The sequence below is a fragment of the Pelobates fuscus genome, chromosome 4 (genome assembly GCF_036172605.1).
Source record: "Pelobates fuscus isolate aPelFus1 chromosome 4, aPelFus1.pri, whole genome shotgun sequence".
NCBI classification, from domain to species: domain Eukaryota; kingdom Metazoa; phylum Chordata; class Amphibia; order Anura; family Pelobatidae; genus Pelobates; species Pelobates fuscus.
In genome coordinates, this window is record NC_086320.1 from 17,293,471 (window position 1) to 17,308,685 (window position 15,215).

Sequence of the window (15,215 nt, forward strand, 5' to 3'; positions counted from 1 at the left end):
TTTTAGCGACAGCTGAGAAGCCTAGCAACACAAGACATGCAAGAAAAGGAAATCCGGAGGAGCTCAGGACTTCCCGTGCACTGCTACCTCTAAAGGTAACAAATGCTGTGTTGTGTTAAAAGCACTAAAAGAATTGTAACACTAATATTGTTACACACTCTGACCTTTGCAGATCACTGCACATTGAATATTCTTCTACTCACAGTTATTGATGGTATGTCTTGAATTTATGACTGTATTAACCTTTTCTGCACATGTTTTGCTGCTGACAGCGTTTACCATCTCATGCTATCTGCCAACGTATTTGAACGCAGTCAACCCAGTTCCATCTACTTATGCCAATTTATCAATGACGCTCTCTGAAACCAGCACTCCTGTTATGGTATTTATATAAAGTGGTTTCCAACTGCTCCTATAATTTATAATTTCTTTATTGAGGCGCTACATCTGGTAGATGCGGCGCAGCGCAACAGATGGCTCAAATCTCCTTGACTCTGCTGTAAGAAAGATCTCGTTTAGCTTGTTCTGCCTGCGGCAAAGAATAAAACCCACTACAGAGAGCAGTGAGCATGCCATCTAAAATATTTTTCTAGTTCCACGTCTGCAGTAGTTGTGAAAAACAAATGTAAATCTGACCTCTATATATTTGTATTATTGTTTCGTTCTGTTTATTTGATTGTAATTAAATCACCTCGCACAAGTGTTTCCACAGTTAGTCTCAAACCTTGTTTTTTTAATCGAAAGAGATTGGAAAAGAAAAACCTTATTACTGGGATAAAACAACATATTTAACCCCTTAAGGACCAAACTTCTGGAATAAAAGGGAATCATGACATGTCACACATGTCATGTGTCCTTAAGGGGTTAAAAGGATTACTCACAAAAATATGAATTGTTCTAAATTTCTAAATTAATTCAAAGTGAATTTCACGATTTTAGGACAATGTAGCCAAAGTGGAAGCTTTCTGACTTGGCTAGATTTCTTTTCTTATTTGATTACTTTGGCCTGAAATTCTAATTCACTTTCTAATCTTGACAAGTCACCCTTTAGGTGACAATCCTTTATGTTATTTAATGCTGCACTGCTTGCGTAGTTCATAGTTAATGCTGCTTGCTGCCCCAGTCACTGTCATTCACACGCTGATTCCAGCAGGAATTACGGTAGTGCTGTTAAGACTGATTTAATCTAAAAATTGATTACCTTTCATTGACATGTCATTAGACCACACCTCCTGCCTATTCAGCTGTGAGTTAGCACTCGGTGTAATATGGCCCTTACACTCTGCTGAAGACTTACGTCTATTTTCTGTCCGTACTCCCACCTCTGATGCTCGCCTTCAAGACTTCTCGAGGGCTGTCCTGTGGATCTCACTTCCCTCCTCCGTTAGATGCTCACCCAGTCTCCACTATTTCCAAAAATCATTAAAAACCCACTTCTTCATAAAAGCGTATCAATTAAACTGTTAATAGCTCCAGACTGATGCCTCTCTTGTGACTGTCATTAGTCTAATACTCTCCTTACCTTTTGTGTCACTTTATCCCACTCCCTCTAGAATTTAAACTCATTGAGCAGGGCCCTCAACCCCTCTGGTCCTGTGTGTCCAACCTGTCTGGTTACAACTACATGTTTGTTCATCCACCCACTGTAAAGCGCTGCAGATTTTGTTGGTGCTATATAAATAATAATACAATAACACAATAATAATAATAATAATAATAATAAATAACATACATCTTGCATTAGGGATTAATGTTTTTACTTCAATTAAAGGAACAAATGTGAAACAAAAATATAGTTTAGCGTCACTCGAATTTGACACTCTTATTCTTTATTTATTATGTTGTTTAAGTTTCTGCATAGCCTAATTTGTGATACAATAGTTTTCGAGTCAGTATAGATACAGATAGATTTCCCATAAAACCAGGAGATCACCTGTGTCTTTCCGAGCATTGCTGAGCCCTTTGTCAGATCACCTTGGAATATGAATCCAATCCATTTTGACACTGTCTCCTAACACATTGCATGGACACTCTCTATAAGGGAATATGGTTATGTGTAATAATGTTGTATTGTAGGGATTTTTTGTCCCTCAAAGTGGTAACGAGAGCTGTGCTGGTCGAGAAAAGTTAAGTCTAGAAGAGTCATAAAAGTTGTTTTTAGGTGACTGAATACATTATGTCAATGCAGTGGTGTATTCCGGATTTGTGCTGCCCTAGGCACGACTAAATTCGGCACCCCCTTATCTAAATTTGCCCCACCAATTCGTGTCAAGCCCTTTTTTTTATACTGACAGACACACACACACACACACACAAGGACAGACACTCACAATTACAGACATAAACACACACTCACTGACAGTCACAAACATCCTCACTGCCAGACACACACACATTTTCTCATACACTCACTAATTATTATGTTTTTTTTAATCTAAAAGGACATATCTCCCTCATCGCCCGGCTAGAATATTAGTACATTAACACCTAAAGGGGGCCCTAAGGTGGCAGCCAGCTCTTGAGCCTCCCAGTACACAAGGCAAACAAGGCATTTACCTGGGCGCTTGGGGGTGTTTTTTGCCCCCCCCCCCCCCCCCCCCCCGAAAGTGCTGCCCTAGGCAAATGCCTTGTTTGCCTTGTGGTAAATACACCCCTGTGTCAATGTAATAAATTGTGTCCGGTACAACAGGAGAAAGAAAATGGAACGTGGGCTCAAGACAAGTGAATGAATACAAATTCAAAAAAAGATATAAAGAAACACAGGAGCAGTCCTACAGAGGTAGGACTGTCCCCAACTAACAGCACAGGTGTCTCCAAAACCCTATTTGAAAAACTAGACAAGTACAGTCAGTTCCTAAAGGTAAATGTAACGGTACACAAATCCTAAAGGTCACAAATATACTTTAAACATGGAACTTTAAACTATCCCAGCTGTAATTTATCATTCCTATTTTCGTTAGTTAATACTATTGAGAGCCTTGGTACGGTAGGAGAGAATTTGAACACTTTGCATTAAACGGGTTATATTATGTGTTGTGGGTTAAATATACCTACTTTTGGGTTTTCCTTCACTACAATCTTTTTATAAGAATGTACAGACAGGAAATGGCATGCCATACTGCTTGGTTGATCCGTATCTCCCATTAGTGTAACATTGCTGCAGTGTACGAGGTGCTATATAGAAAGGGTTTGGTATAAGAGGATTTTATGATAACACGTAGCAGTGGAGAATGCTGGCACAATAGCTTTTGTGTTTGCTTTTCAATATTCATTAGTACCTTGTACAAGAGATTTCCTGTTCTCAGAATTATGTTCCTCTAAAGCTTTTCTCGCTTTAGTAGAAATTTGTTTTGCTCTGATTTACATCAAAAGTTATAATTTTGCAAAAAAAACATTGCAAATGAACTGCGTGAATTTTAATACATTGATTTGTTCTGCACACAGTGCTGCGGCTGTGAGAGAAATCGTATGGGGAGAGACAGACTAATTACAAAATGTATTAAGGAGATGGATACAATAGGAATCTATTAGCAAGCTAGTCACTCTGCTTTTAGTTTAACTTAAAACTTTATCTTTGACTTTAGAAATGCACTTTGAATTCTTGACAATTCCCACTTTAGTAAGTAACCCTGTCGATGTATTCAGTTAGACTGTATGGAGTTGTCAAAAAAATAATAATATAGGTTTAGACAAATTTCACATTTCTTGAAATCAACTACACAGAACAAAGAGATATTATTTTAAGCATTTAAGCAATTAAAGAATTTGGGATTTCGGACCTGAAATTAAGACTAATCGCAATTTGTTTGATACTGAAAACACAGGTCTACTGATTATTATTTTTAAACCATTTGGGTCAAGTTCCCTATTTAGTAGCCGGATTTCATAAATTAGGAAACTGCACACACTTTACTTCAACACAACCTCAATCCTGCTCTTAATTAAAATGTGAAATGCGTTGTGTTCCTCAATTCCCCAACCTTGACACCGTCTTAGTTAAATTAAATTATACTGATATCTAGACCAACTGATGTGAAATTTAACATTACATTTATAATATATTTTTATATTTAAGATAAATATGAAGAGGACTCTCTGTATTGTGATGGCTCTCACATTCCTATATAGGGAAGATGTCAGTGCCTGCCCCACATATATTGTCTCCTTATACGAGTCTTGCAGATGTTTCAATTCTTGTTTGTTTGAAAATAACAGCTGCAGTACTAGGATAAAATGTTATTCACCGGAAGCAGTTGTTTAACCATGAGTAAATACATGTATTAATTATAATATTGGCATATATTAGACTAGACTAGACTCATAACGATAGTATAAAGCAATCATAGTTCCCTCCTGTAATGTTATCACCACTAGAGCTTTCATTGGGATTTCATTGCGATAAATTCAAATGATCTTACCAACAATTAGTCTGTTTGTACCTCACATACCAACAGTGGATCATAAACAACAATCCAAGGTAGAATTATGGAAAAAAAAGTAAGAATATGCTATATGTTAGCCCAACCAGACAAGCCCGTAATTTAGGCTAGAGAAAAGCAATAGCATTATTTAACCCATGTTTGAAAGCCTTGCTCTCAATCTTCCATTTTAATGACCAATGACTAACGGCCTGATTGTGGTAATAAATTCAAAATGTCCTCAGCTCTTGTAAGCCCATGACTTCCCAAGCCGAATTAATACATTGTAATTACTGCTAAACAATGCTGATCAGGGTAATAAAATATGAAGAAAAAAAGAAGTGTCTTTGAGGTTGTCAGAAAGATAATTTGGAAACCACCTCCCTGACCACACACATTATACATAGATCTGCAATTGTATACTTTTGATTAACCCAGTAGTTTCCATGGTGATTACTCTAATTTTAGAACTGCAGAATCATTATTTATATCTGCTGGGCTTCTGATAGTTGGGCAGCTTCCTGGAGTCACACAGGTCCCACTAAATAAATGGAGGCAAGAACAATTTAACCCATGTATTGCTCTTTGTTAGGAATTGAAACCTTCACATGTTTTCAGGTCTATTGGTGTTGTGTAAGTGTTTATCTCAAGACAGGTGTGAACAATGCAAAATCTATTAATTTTCACAAATGTGTTACAGTCACAGTCATTTGCAGATGTCCCTTCTTCACACGTATTGCTGCTTAGATTGCTTATTTTATGTGTGACTAACAACCTCACAAGTAAAAGTACGATGAGAGTACATCCGTTTTTTCTAAAGCCATTACTACTACTTTTCCAATATGCTATTATGACTTTTAATGTTAATGGTTAATGATACCTGCAATGTCTGAAGGCATCTTCAACTAGCATGCTAATTACAAAATAATTTCAAATGATGAAGGTGCTAAAAAATGCATGAAGTAATTTCATCCAATATTGGCCAAATACATTCCCAAGTGATTGCCTGACTTTCAATTTTGGTCATTTGTTAATCCTATTACAAGGTAACCTGCACTTTCTAGATGAGCGATTTACATCCGTGAGCCCGACCCAACAATCTAATCAAAAATATATCACTGTAAATTTAGAAAATGGTAATAATTATAATCAAACCCAGTCTTGCATTAGCAAAAAATGGTTTTCCTCTTTAATATATAACACACTTCTAAATGAAAGAGTGAGTCTAGTCAAAGTCACACCTGCCTAAGGAAAATTGATTTACTCATCTATTTTTCTTCTCGTTGGTACGAAGCACAAGTCACGAGTAGCAGAACAGTACAAAATATCTCAAAGTCGGTAACGTAACAATCCCTTGGTAAGGAACTCAAAGCTAACAAAGTGTATCATTAAATTCTGGGAGCAATCAACTTAGCATTGCTTTCTGGTGACTTGAGAACAGACTCAAAATTTAAGGTAAGTTAGCTGAGTTGGATACATTCTCTATTTCTAACGAATTATTTTTGAAATCATTACTATGATGTCATCAATTTTACAACTTAGAAATATATATTGTTGGATAAGCTTTTCAAATTATTTCATATTTTTGAATAAATATTTTAAAATGATTCTATCAAAATATTAAAATATCCAAAAATATACAAATATATATATATATATATATATATATATATATATCAAAAAATATCAAAATATTTTAAAATTTAAATATTTTTCATAATATTAAATAAATTGAAAATCTAATACAAGGCCATAATCATAGTTATAAAATTGTAAATAATTCTGCCAAGTACATTAACCCCTTAAGGACCCAACTTCAGAAATAAAAGGAAATCATGACAGAATATTTCCGTTATGTGTACTTAAGGGGTTAAACCTCTAATGTTTAGATGTTGTGGTGGGTATTATACATAACCTCTAGACCAAACCACTAGGGGACCTTAAAACATCTGGGGGTCTACCTTGTAGGCACCCCTGCTCTAGACTGTACGTTTGTTTTAGCAGGATCTTTTTTTTACCTATTGCTTCTGTCTAGATCATTTGGATTGTCAGATACTTGCGTCTACATATGCCCAATGTATAACTCTAAAGTACTGCAGAATACATCTAAATGGTAATATTACTACTACGGATAAATCATTCAGCACTGCTATTATTGAATAGTGACATAATATATAGGCCAGCCAAAAGGTTTGAGAAAGATTTCAAAATCATTGTTTTTTGTGTCAACATAACACCTGAATGGGTTTTTATTAGGTTTGAGAGGTCAAAATGGATGTTATCACACAACAAAGGGAAAAGAAAGGGACATTATCAATTTTAAATATGTGTGCCATATCTTCTTTTATACTGTTGGGTTATCTCTAGTTTTAGACAGACCGGATTGATCATGTATAATGTTTGTGAAAGTAGAGGTGGGCACTTATCATTTTCTACCTCTTATTAAAATGCTTTGGAGAAAGATACCACATTTATTTTTTAGTTTTCTGTGGAAAACAAACAAACAAAAAATAATTTATTCAGTGATAGACATTGGCCTTTCTTTAATAGGCTTTCCAAATTATCCAACACTGTTAGAAAAGTTTTCAAGTGATTTATCTACAAACGTCACCAATAAAGTCTATGGGAATTTTTGTAAATAAATATTTTTGGAAAAATTTCTTAATTATTAAATAATTTAGAAAGCTTTTTAAATCAAGTCCATTGCTTGTATTTATTTGGTTCTAGAGGAAAATGAAACTCTTTCACTCTAATAAATGATATTAAAAGTTGGGTGTCTATCACACGTTTTGTATATGAAGAATCAGTAAAACCAGTTTGGTGGAAGCTCGCCGGAAATGGGATTTTATAGAAGTTTTATTATTTAGATTGATTGCTAATGTAACAGAGCTTTGTTAATATATTTAGTATATTGTCAATGTCAACATCACGTCTCCATATGTTGTTAATTTTTTTTAATAATGATTATAATTGTAACAATAATAATTGTAGTAAACATCTTAAATGACCCTATGCAATAAAAACAGCTGCTTGTTTACCATCGATACTTACAAACCTGTCTATTAGACATACATTGTTAATTAATTAGTTTAAAAAAAAAAATAGATCGCAGTTTACCAAGTTCAACCAATTTTTAAATAATCTATTTGTGGAGACATAGTCATTTTGATTTTACCTAATAGGTGTGAAAATGCATTCACTTCTCTGAAGACTCAATGAAACACTAAATACAATCAGTATTACAATTCTTTCGCAAGGAAGGCATTCCTGGCTTTTTGTGAAAGTATTGACTAAACTTTTCAAAGAGTTATATCTGACTGCGCATTTTACATTTTAAATGGTTAACTCTAAGCATTATTTCCACTACAGCCACAGTGGTTTTGACGTTAGGAATGCCCTGGCCTAGCACCCTGGTAATGGGGCAAACCGTTTAGCAACAATGTACCCTCTTGCATTGGTCCCTCCTTGGCTCCAAGGCTATTTCTTTAAGGCTGACATGCATCCAGCTTCTGCAGAAGCCAGAAGCCGATCCAGTGGTTACTCACTGGCTGAGAGCGCCACCTAAACAAGTAACGCTTCCATAAGTGGATTTTAAATTAAATATGTGCAGCATTTCAAAGTTAAACGCTGCAACATAGTCCCCAGGCACCATGACCACTTCAAACAACTGGTGCTCGGAATAACCCTTTAACTGCTCTGCAAACCAAATCGATGCATTATGTAACAGAGCAATTCAAAACTTACAAAACATTCTTACCAGTGCATGCCTTTCTGTTGCACAGTCGCCCTTCTTCCAAGACCCCTTCACAAATTTGACCATTGTCAGGCAAGGACTGACATGTTCTTGTGCGGGTTTGAAGTCCACCACCACAGTCCCGATTACAGTCTCCCCAAGATGTCCATGAATTCCAACCACCTTGTGAGAAAAAAATATATATTTACTGCCTTCCAAGGTTAACAAAGTGAATGGAAACTACAAAATATATAGCATGTTTCTCATAGCAAGTATAATTTAGAAGGCCAAAAATGTACTTATTAATATATTTAACAGATGTAATAACGTACATGTTCATTTACGGTGAATAAAGTGGCAGCTGTCAAACTTTTATAACCAATTACGGTATTATATTTTCCAACTTGATAATCAGATTATTTGATGAGTAACTACTAAAAATATTTTTCATGCAAGCATTTAATTCTATCTATTCAAAATGTATTAGAAGCAGATACATTTTGAATCCCACCAGGGACTCCTGTTTTATAGGACTTGATTATTGTATCACCTGTCTTTCATTTCAGATGTGTAACTTTCTATTACTTTGAAGGTCATTTCTGATTTTAAAAAGGGATTTTAGTCTAGTTTCCCTGCTTGCCTAAATGCTGACTTTGGGTTGTTTGAACACAACCTTATAGGGGTAAATCTGATTTCACAATGGATATGATGAATATTTGGGTCATGAGCTGTGACTCTTTACAACCTCTTCCTTGGCTTGAATTTTTATAATTTTCCTGTTTTTGTGTAATCATTCCATAATGAACATTTCCGTATATTGGAAGTCAATAAATGCAAAGTTAGTGGACTTTGCGTATACGTAAGCTTAGTATGATATATGTAGGGATAGTTTTAGAACTGAGCTTTTATCAAGATTGCCAACAGGTTTGTTAACATGGATATGGAACAAGGAGTAAGCAGAATTAAGTGAATTGGTTGAACTAACTTAAAAGAACATGTTTGTACTACTATGGTGGTGTTTTGATAACCAGTTAAAAGTTATCGGGAACTCTATCGAAAAATAAATAAAGTATTTTTAACTTACCTTTAGTTTCTCACTGTGCTGGTCACAGTGTGGACATCGCTACACCTTGGCTGAGATCATCAATGACATTTATATCACCCAATCCAATAATAACCTATAGTGAAACACTGGGGAACTATTCCGCATGAAAGTCAATTATTGTGCTGCACCAATCAGCATCTCCTTGACTCAATGTCGCTGTATGGGGAGCATTTAGCATCTTCTTGAAGAGTGTTCAAAAGCCCAACTTTGGTCCCGCAAAGATTGCAGGACCTCAACAGGAAAAGCATTTCATGACAGCCAGTGGAGATGGCCTTAGGCACAAATCACAGTTAAGAAACTAAATGGACAGTCTTTTTGTAACCGGAACCTCTACATTAAGCTGTAGGGATTCTGGTACTTAAAATGTCCCTTTAAAATTAATTCACTTATTCTATTATTAAAGGATATGTGTTTTGTTCACTATAAATTTTTATATTAGATAAAGTTATTCAATTAGTTTTGTATGTTTATTATCTACAGGAGAAACTTGCTGTTTGAATTTTCTCAACTTGGTCTATATTCATTGCTGCCTTTTTAATGGAAAATTAGTCCATTTTTATGAGTCTCACTAAGGTGTCCATCTAATTTTGATAGGCAAGGTTTTCAAATCATCACAATCTGTGAAGAGATTTCAAATTATTTATCTATAAAAATTCCCGTAGATTTTAATGATGACTTCTGTAGATAAATAATTTGACAAGTTTTTTAACAGATTGGGATCAATTTAAATGTTTCTCCAAATGAATTAAATTGAGACCTTAATGTTTTGGTAAAAACAGGTAATCAAAGAGTTTGTATGACATAGCAGGTTCCATTTACTGACCCAGCTGTCATGGATACTCATCGCCTGCATGGAGGACACAAGGAGTTTCTAACAGACTGATGGAGTTCATGAACTAGCCCAGGCCAGCATCTGCTACTTTGGCTGCAGATGGACCCATAAAACAGGTTCAGTCTGTACAACAGAAATCTATCTGAAATGATTTTGCTTTTTATTTAAGTTATTATTGTTTTTTTTTTATATACAGAGATGGGTGGATGATAGATAGATAGAATGTATTTTTTTTTATTATTTGTCTATATGTCTGTCTGTATTATTTGTATTGTATTAGTATTACAAGCTTTTTCTAAATGTGCCATATCATCCTACATCCCACAATATTTATTTCTTACACACAATGTTGTAGCTAAAGTACTAATATAAAGAAAGATAAAATAAATATTGAGGTTTGAAGTGCGGTGCTTGCAGTAGTTACAATTTATGTGAATAAATTACTGAGATTCAGCTTCGTACAATATAATAAATCTATGACCTCAAGATCTGCGCACTCTATAATTGTACTAATAATTTCTCCTCATCAACAAATAATAAATGGTGTATGTTTTCTAGAATTTAGAGGTTATATAAATCTGTAGCTTTCAAAAGTGTGTAACTGCATTTGTGAAACAGATGGCTAAATTAAAATAACATATTAATTGGGGGAATGGGTTTCCAGGACCCCTTTCAAACATTGCCAACTTTCACATATCCAGTACTATTGACGTTATTATGAAAAATTAAAAGGTAACATTGATTGACAGATAATCTAGAACTTTTTTGCATGATTAACAGGAACAGGTTAAGGTGATGTTCTCTAATATAAAAGCAGGGAAGCAGATTCCATGAACAAACTGCATGGACATGGAGTCATAAAGTCTTGCTGAGATTCCATGTATGGCTATCGCTATGGCTATTCCAATCAGAACGATTTGTATTCCTTCACTACTATTAGATAACTACAAGGACATTAAAGTATATCAAGCAGTGACAGAGCTAGAGCAATCTCCAAATATCCAAACCGATCAGAGAAAGCGGCAAATTGAATGAGGCAAAGTTCCAGAGAGCTTCAAAAAGAAGATTTCTAATTTCTCCTTAAGCAAAATGTGCAACATTCATTACTAGAACCTCGTTCTGTGGGAACATGTACAATTAGACAGTTCCAGATGTTTCATTTATCAAAAAACTTTTTTATCACACTGTTGCATAATTATTTGCAGCAATTTATGGTATGTAACTTTGCCCACACAAGTTCATTAGAAGGTGCTATCCTAGTGTGTGTGATAGGGAATAAGCTAAAATGTAGTACTTAATATTTTATATGTAGATCAGGTATCAAGAAGAGATAAATATGTATTGCCTGATCCTCACTAGATGTATTTACCTGTATAATAATGCACTTATTTTATAATGTACAACAGACAAATATCTAAAATAATAATAACAATCCCAAATTACCAGGAGACTGGAGTGTCTACCTTTTAGTATCCCTGGTCTATTAGTGGCAAGATGAGGTATTAGTAACAACTGCTGAGTACAGGGTAAAATAAATAAATTACTGGGAAGCTTTAGTTACCTTGTATCAGGGATTGGGAGCTATCTTTAATTAAAGGACCACTATAGTGCCAGGAAAACATACTTGTTTTCCTGGCACTATAATGCCCTGAGGGTGCCCCCACCCTCAGGGACCCCCTCCCGCCGGGCTCTGGTGTGAGGAAGGGGTTAAACTTACCTCTTTCTCCAGCGCCGGGCGGGGAGCTCTCCTCCTCCTCTCCGCATCCGATCCTCCCTTTCTGCTGAATGCGCATGCACGGCAAGAGCTGCGCACGCATTCAGCCGGTCTCATAGAAAAGCATTTACAATGCTTTCCTATGGACGCTTGCGTGCTCTCACTGTGATTTTCACAGTGAGAATCACGCAAGCGCCTCTAGCGGCTGTCAGTGAGACAGCCACTAGAGGATTTGGGGGAAGGCTTAACCCATTAATAAACATAGCAGTTTCTCTGAAACTGCTATGTTTATAATAAAAAGGGTTAATCCTAGAGGGACCTGGCACCCAGACCACTTCATTAAGCTGAAGTGGTCTGGGTGCCTAGAGTGGTCCTTTAAAAGGAGGCCCAAGGTAGGGGGTCACGATTATCCTTTACCCATTGTCACATCTGCTTCTTCTTCTACCCTGTCAGTGGAGGGATACAGGGTATGAGTTAGAATAAGACACAATATATAATTTTTCCTCCTGCTGTCAGGCATTCCAATTGTATCATGTGCTGTGGAATATGTTGGTGCTAATGCTAATAATAATACTAATAATATTAATTAATTAATAATACTAATTAATATTGATGCCCCCTCTATACCTTGCTATGCCAAGTTGGTGGAGGAGTTAATGATAAATGCTGACTTCTTTCTTTATTACGTCAGGCAATGCTTAGTGCTTATTGCACTACCATTGTAAAAATCTATACCTCTCCCCCATATCTATATGGGTACATGAAATACTGTAACAAAGCAACTGTACTCCAAATACAGCTAAGGGTTTACAGCAGGGGTAAACACAAATAAATATCTATCATTCACCCAATCATAAATGGCCAAACATATCTCAAAATCATAAATATTTGCCCCTTGCAAATTATACTCTGAAAAAAAAAAAAGGATGCAACTTTAGAAAAAAAATAGAACATAATACAAATAAGCCCAGCCAGCCTCATGGTTGACTTCAAAATTAAGAACTAGCCTCTACCACTACTTTTCTAAGGAAGAAAGCCATTTTGATTTGTTTGAACAGTCCAGCCACCCAATTCGATTTTACTAAAGAAAAGTTAATACCAAACACGGAAGACTTCATACATCAATAAGTTGGCCTTACAAGGCAGAGAACTGGGCAGTTACTGTGGAAATATCACATTTCAAATTAGTTTTAGTGGTAAATTATGCTAATTAAAAATAAATGTATGTTCGAACATTCTTAAACTCTTACGTCTTCATCGAGTATCACATTCATTGTCTATGTCACATGAACAAGGAATGCTATATATGTCTATTTTGTACATTAATCTGCTGCTTATGTAACAAGGAGAACTCTTTGTTCGATTGGGTAGTTTTGGTTATTACAAGTAAGCAGGCCGATGGAACAGACTGCAATTTAATATCTTTTGTGATATCTGGGAGTAGGCATGACCTTTTAGCCAGTGTCAAAATTCCAGTGAAATAATGTACAGCTTTTATTGATTGAGGAATCAACCTTTCCCCTGACAGTTTCACGTTCTGAAACACTGTGTTTCTATTATATGCTTTTTGAATGGAAAGTAAAAAGATTTTACAATTGTTCATCGATCTTTGCAGCTATATCAAAATGCCACAATTTCCACTATTTTATCTGTACGTCTCTGGTAAGCTACCTATAGAAGTCATTTATTGCACTGTCTGATAAACTGAGAGGTTGTTTTTTGTTGTCTATTTTTTCCCAACGACCTTCAGTTGCTTTTTCAATACACACAGAAAATGTATAATAATTGAAAAATTGAAATGAAAAATTGTGGTACGGAATCCTTCTTCAAGAGTACCATGTGATTGTGAACATTTTGAAAGTAGGTAATGAAAAAAGGATTTAAAACCAAGTAACCAGCAGATCAAGAGTAAACCTCAACAAATCATCAAGCTGTTAGGAAAATTGAGTGTCAAATAGCTTACTGGCTTATTTCCCCAGGTTCGTTGAGTTGAAGATATTCTCAACTCAACAATTTTAAACCCAATGCATGAATGTTGCTCGCCAAACTCCCAGAACTTACTATTTCATGAGCGCTGAATGTTGACTAAGGAATCCGAAGAACAAGCAAAAAGGCAAGAAACAGACTGTTTATTACACTGCACTTATGACATGTATTAAAGGTAAGTTACAATAAACAACGAATACAAATAAATGTGTGTTCTAACATCATTAGCTTCTATGACCTCTATGCAATTCATTTGAATCAGCACCAAAAATGATTCCAATCTTTTTGTAAATTCTTGTAGACAAATCATTTGAAATGTTTTTTTTCTCAGACGTTAATGAAGATAAATCAATTTAAAAAAAATGTGTAGCAGATTGTGTTATAATTGCTGGTGCTGATTCAAACAAATTAAATTAATGCCTATATTGGATGATAGATTCTTACCTTTGTGTATATATTATTTTTTTCACGCAAATATTTTATACCGTTCTTTACCTTCGTTTATCTTAAATAAGGGTTTATAACAATGTGGATTGCATCGCAAATATATGTGATAGGTTTAACAGTGTAATTTTCATGATTTATAATCGATAAACATTATTTGTATTATTTCTTTATTTTAATTTGACTGTTCTAAACTCCATATGATCTTTCACTATGCATCTCAAATCTTTCACCGAATCATACTCCTAAGCCGGGTGATATTGCTAAAGACAATACAATACAAAATGAAAAGTTCAGTTATAATGTGTAAGTAAAACTTCTAGGATAGTCTACTGTACCCTTGATAATGATAATTACTGTAACAACATAATAACCACCCTGTGTACAGTTTTCAAGAAAGAAAAATAAATTATTCATAGAATCAATATATTGTATGGTTAAACTTTAATAATTGCTGAAATGTTACCTGTCCTACTTTAGCTCACGGGTCAGATGTTTGGCAATATAGTACTTCTTCAAAAGGAAATCAGTCTTGTAATCAGTTGCAGAAAATGTTAACTCAGTCACCAACTCTGAATTTACATTTTTTTCCCCCTTAATTCCAAACATTCCTCATACTTCCCATGCCTGCTCTTAGCAACTCCCTTAAACAGTTGTGTTTGTGTCAGAACAACAATGTTTCATTTGGTTTCCATTAGACCAATTTCATGTAAACACGTTACCATGCCATGGAGTAACGTTTCATCACGATAAGTTTATCCAAAGAAAGCAATTTAATATTAACATGAAGAATGTTATATATTTCACACAACTCTTACTCAAGTGATTGTGACTGTAAATACTATGTCCATTCAAAACTAATGTTATTCTAACCAGTTTTCAAATTTCAGGAGTTTAGTGTGTTTATAAGACTTCTGCAAAGCCAAAGAAAATTTGCCAGGACACCGACATTCGGTCGGATGCTAGATCGACTCAACTGAATG

General features: G+C 35.1%; 1 protein-coding gene across 2 annotated transcripts in view; it reads right to left on the reverse strand.

The window, feature by feature from the left end:
• ADGRB1 (adhesion G protein-coupled receptor B1) overlaps positions 1–15,215 on the reverse strand; it is a 500,908-nt gene that overhangs the window by 243,985 nt on the left and 241,708 nt on the right. For both annotated transcript variants that reach the window (XM_063451001.1, XM_063451000.1), the window contains exon 3: positions 8,176–8,334. In XM_063451001.1, coding sequence (XP_063307071.1) covers positions 8,176–8,334 — 159 coding nt within the window. The remainder of the gene's footprint in view (positions 1–8,175; positions 8,335–15,215) is intronic.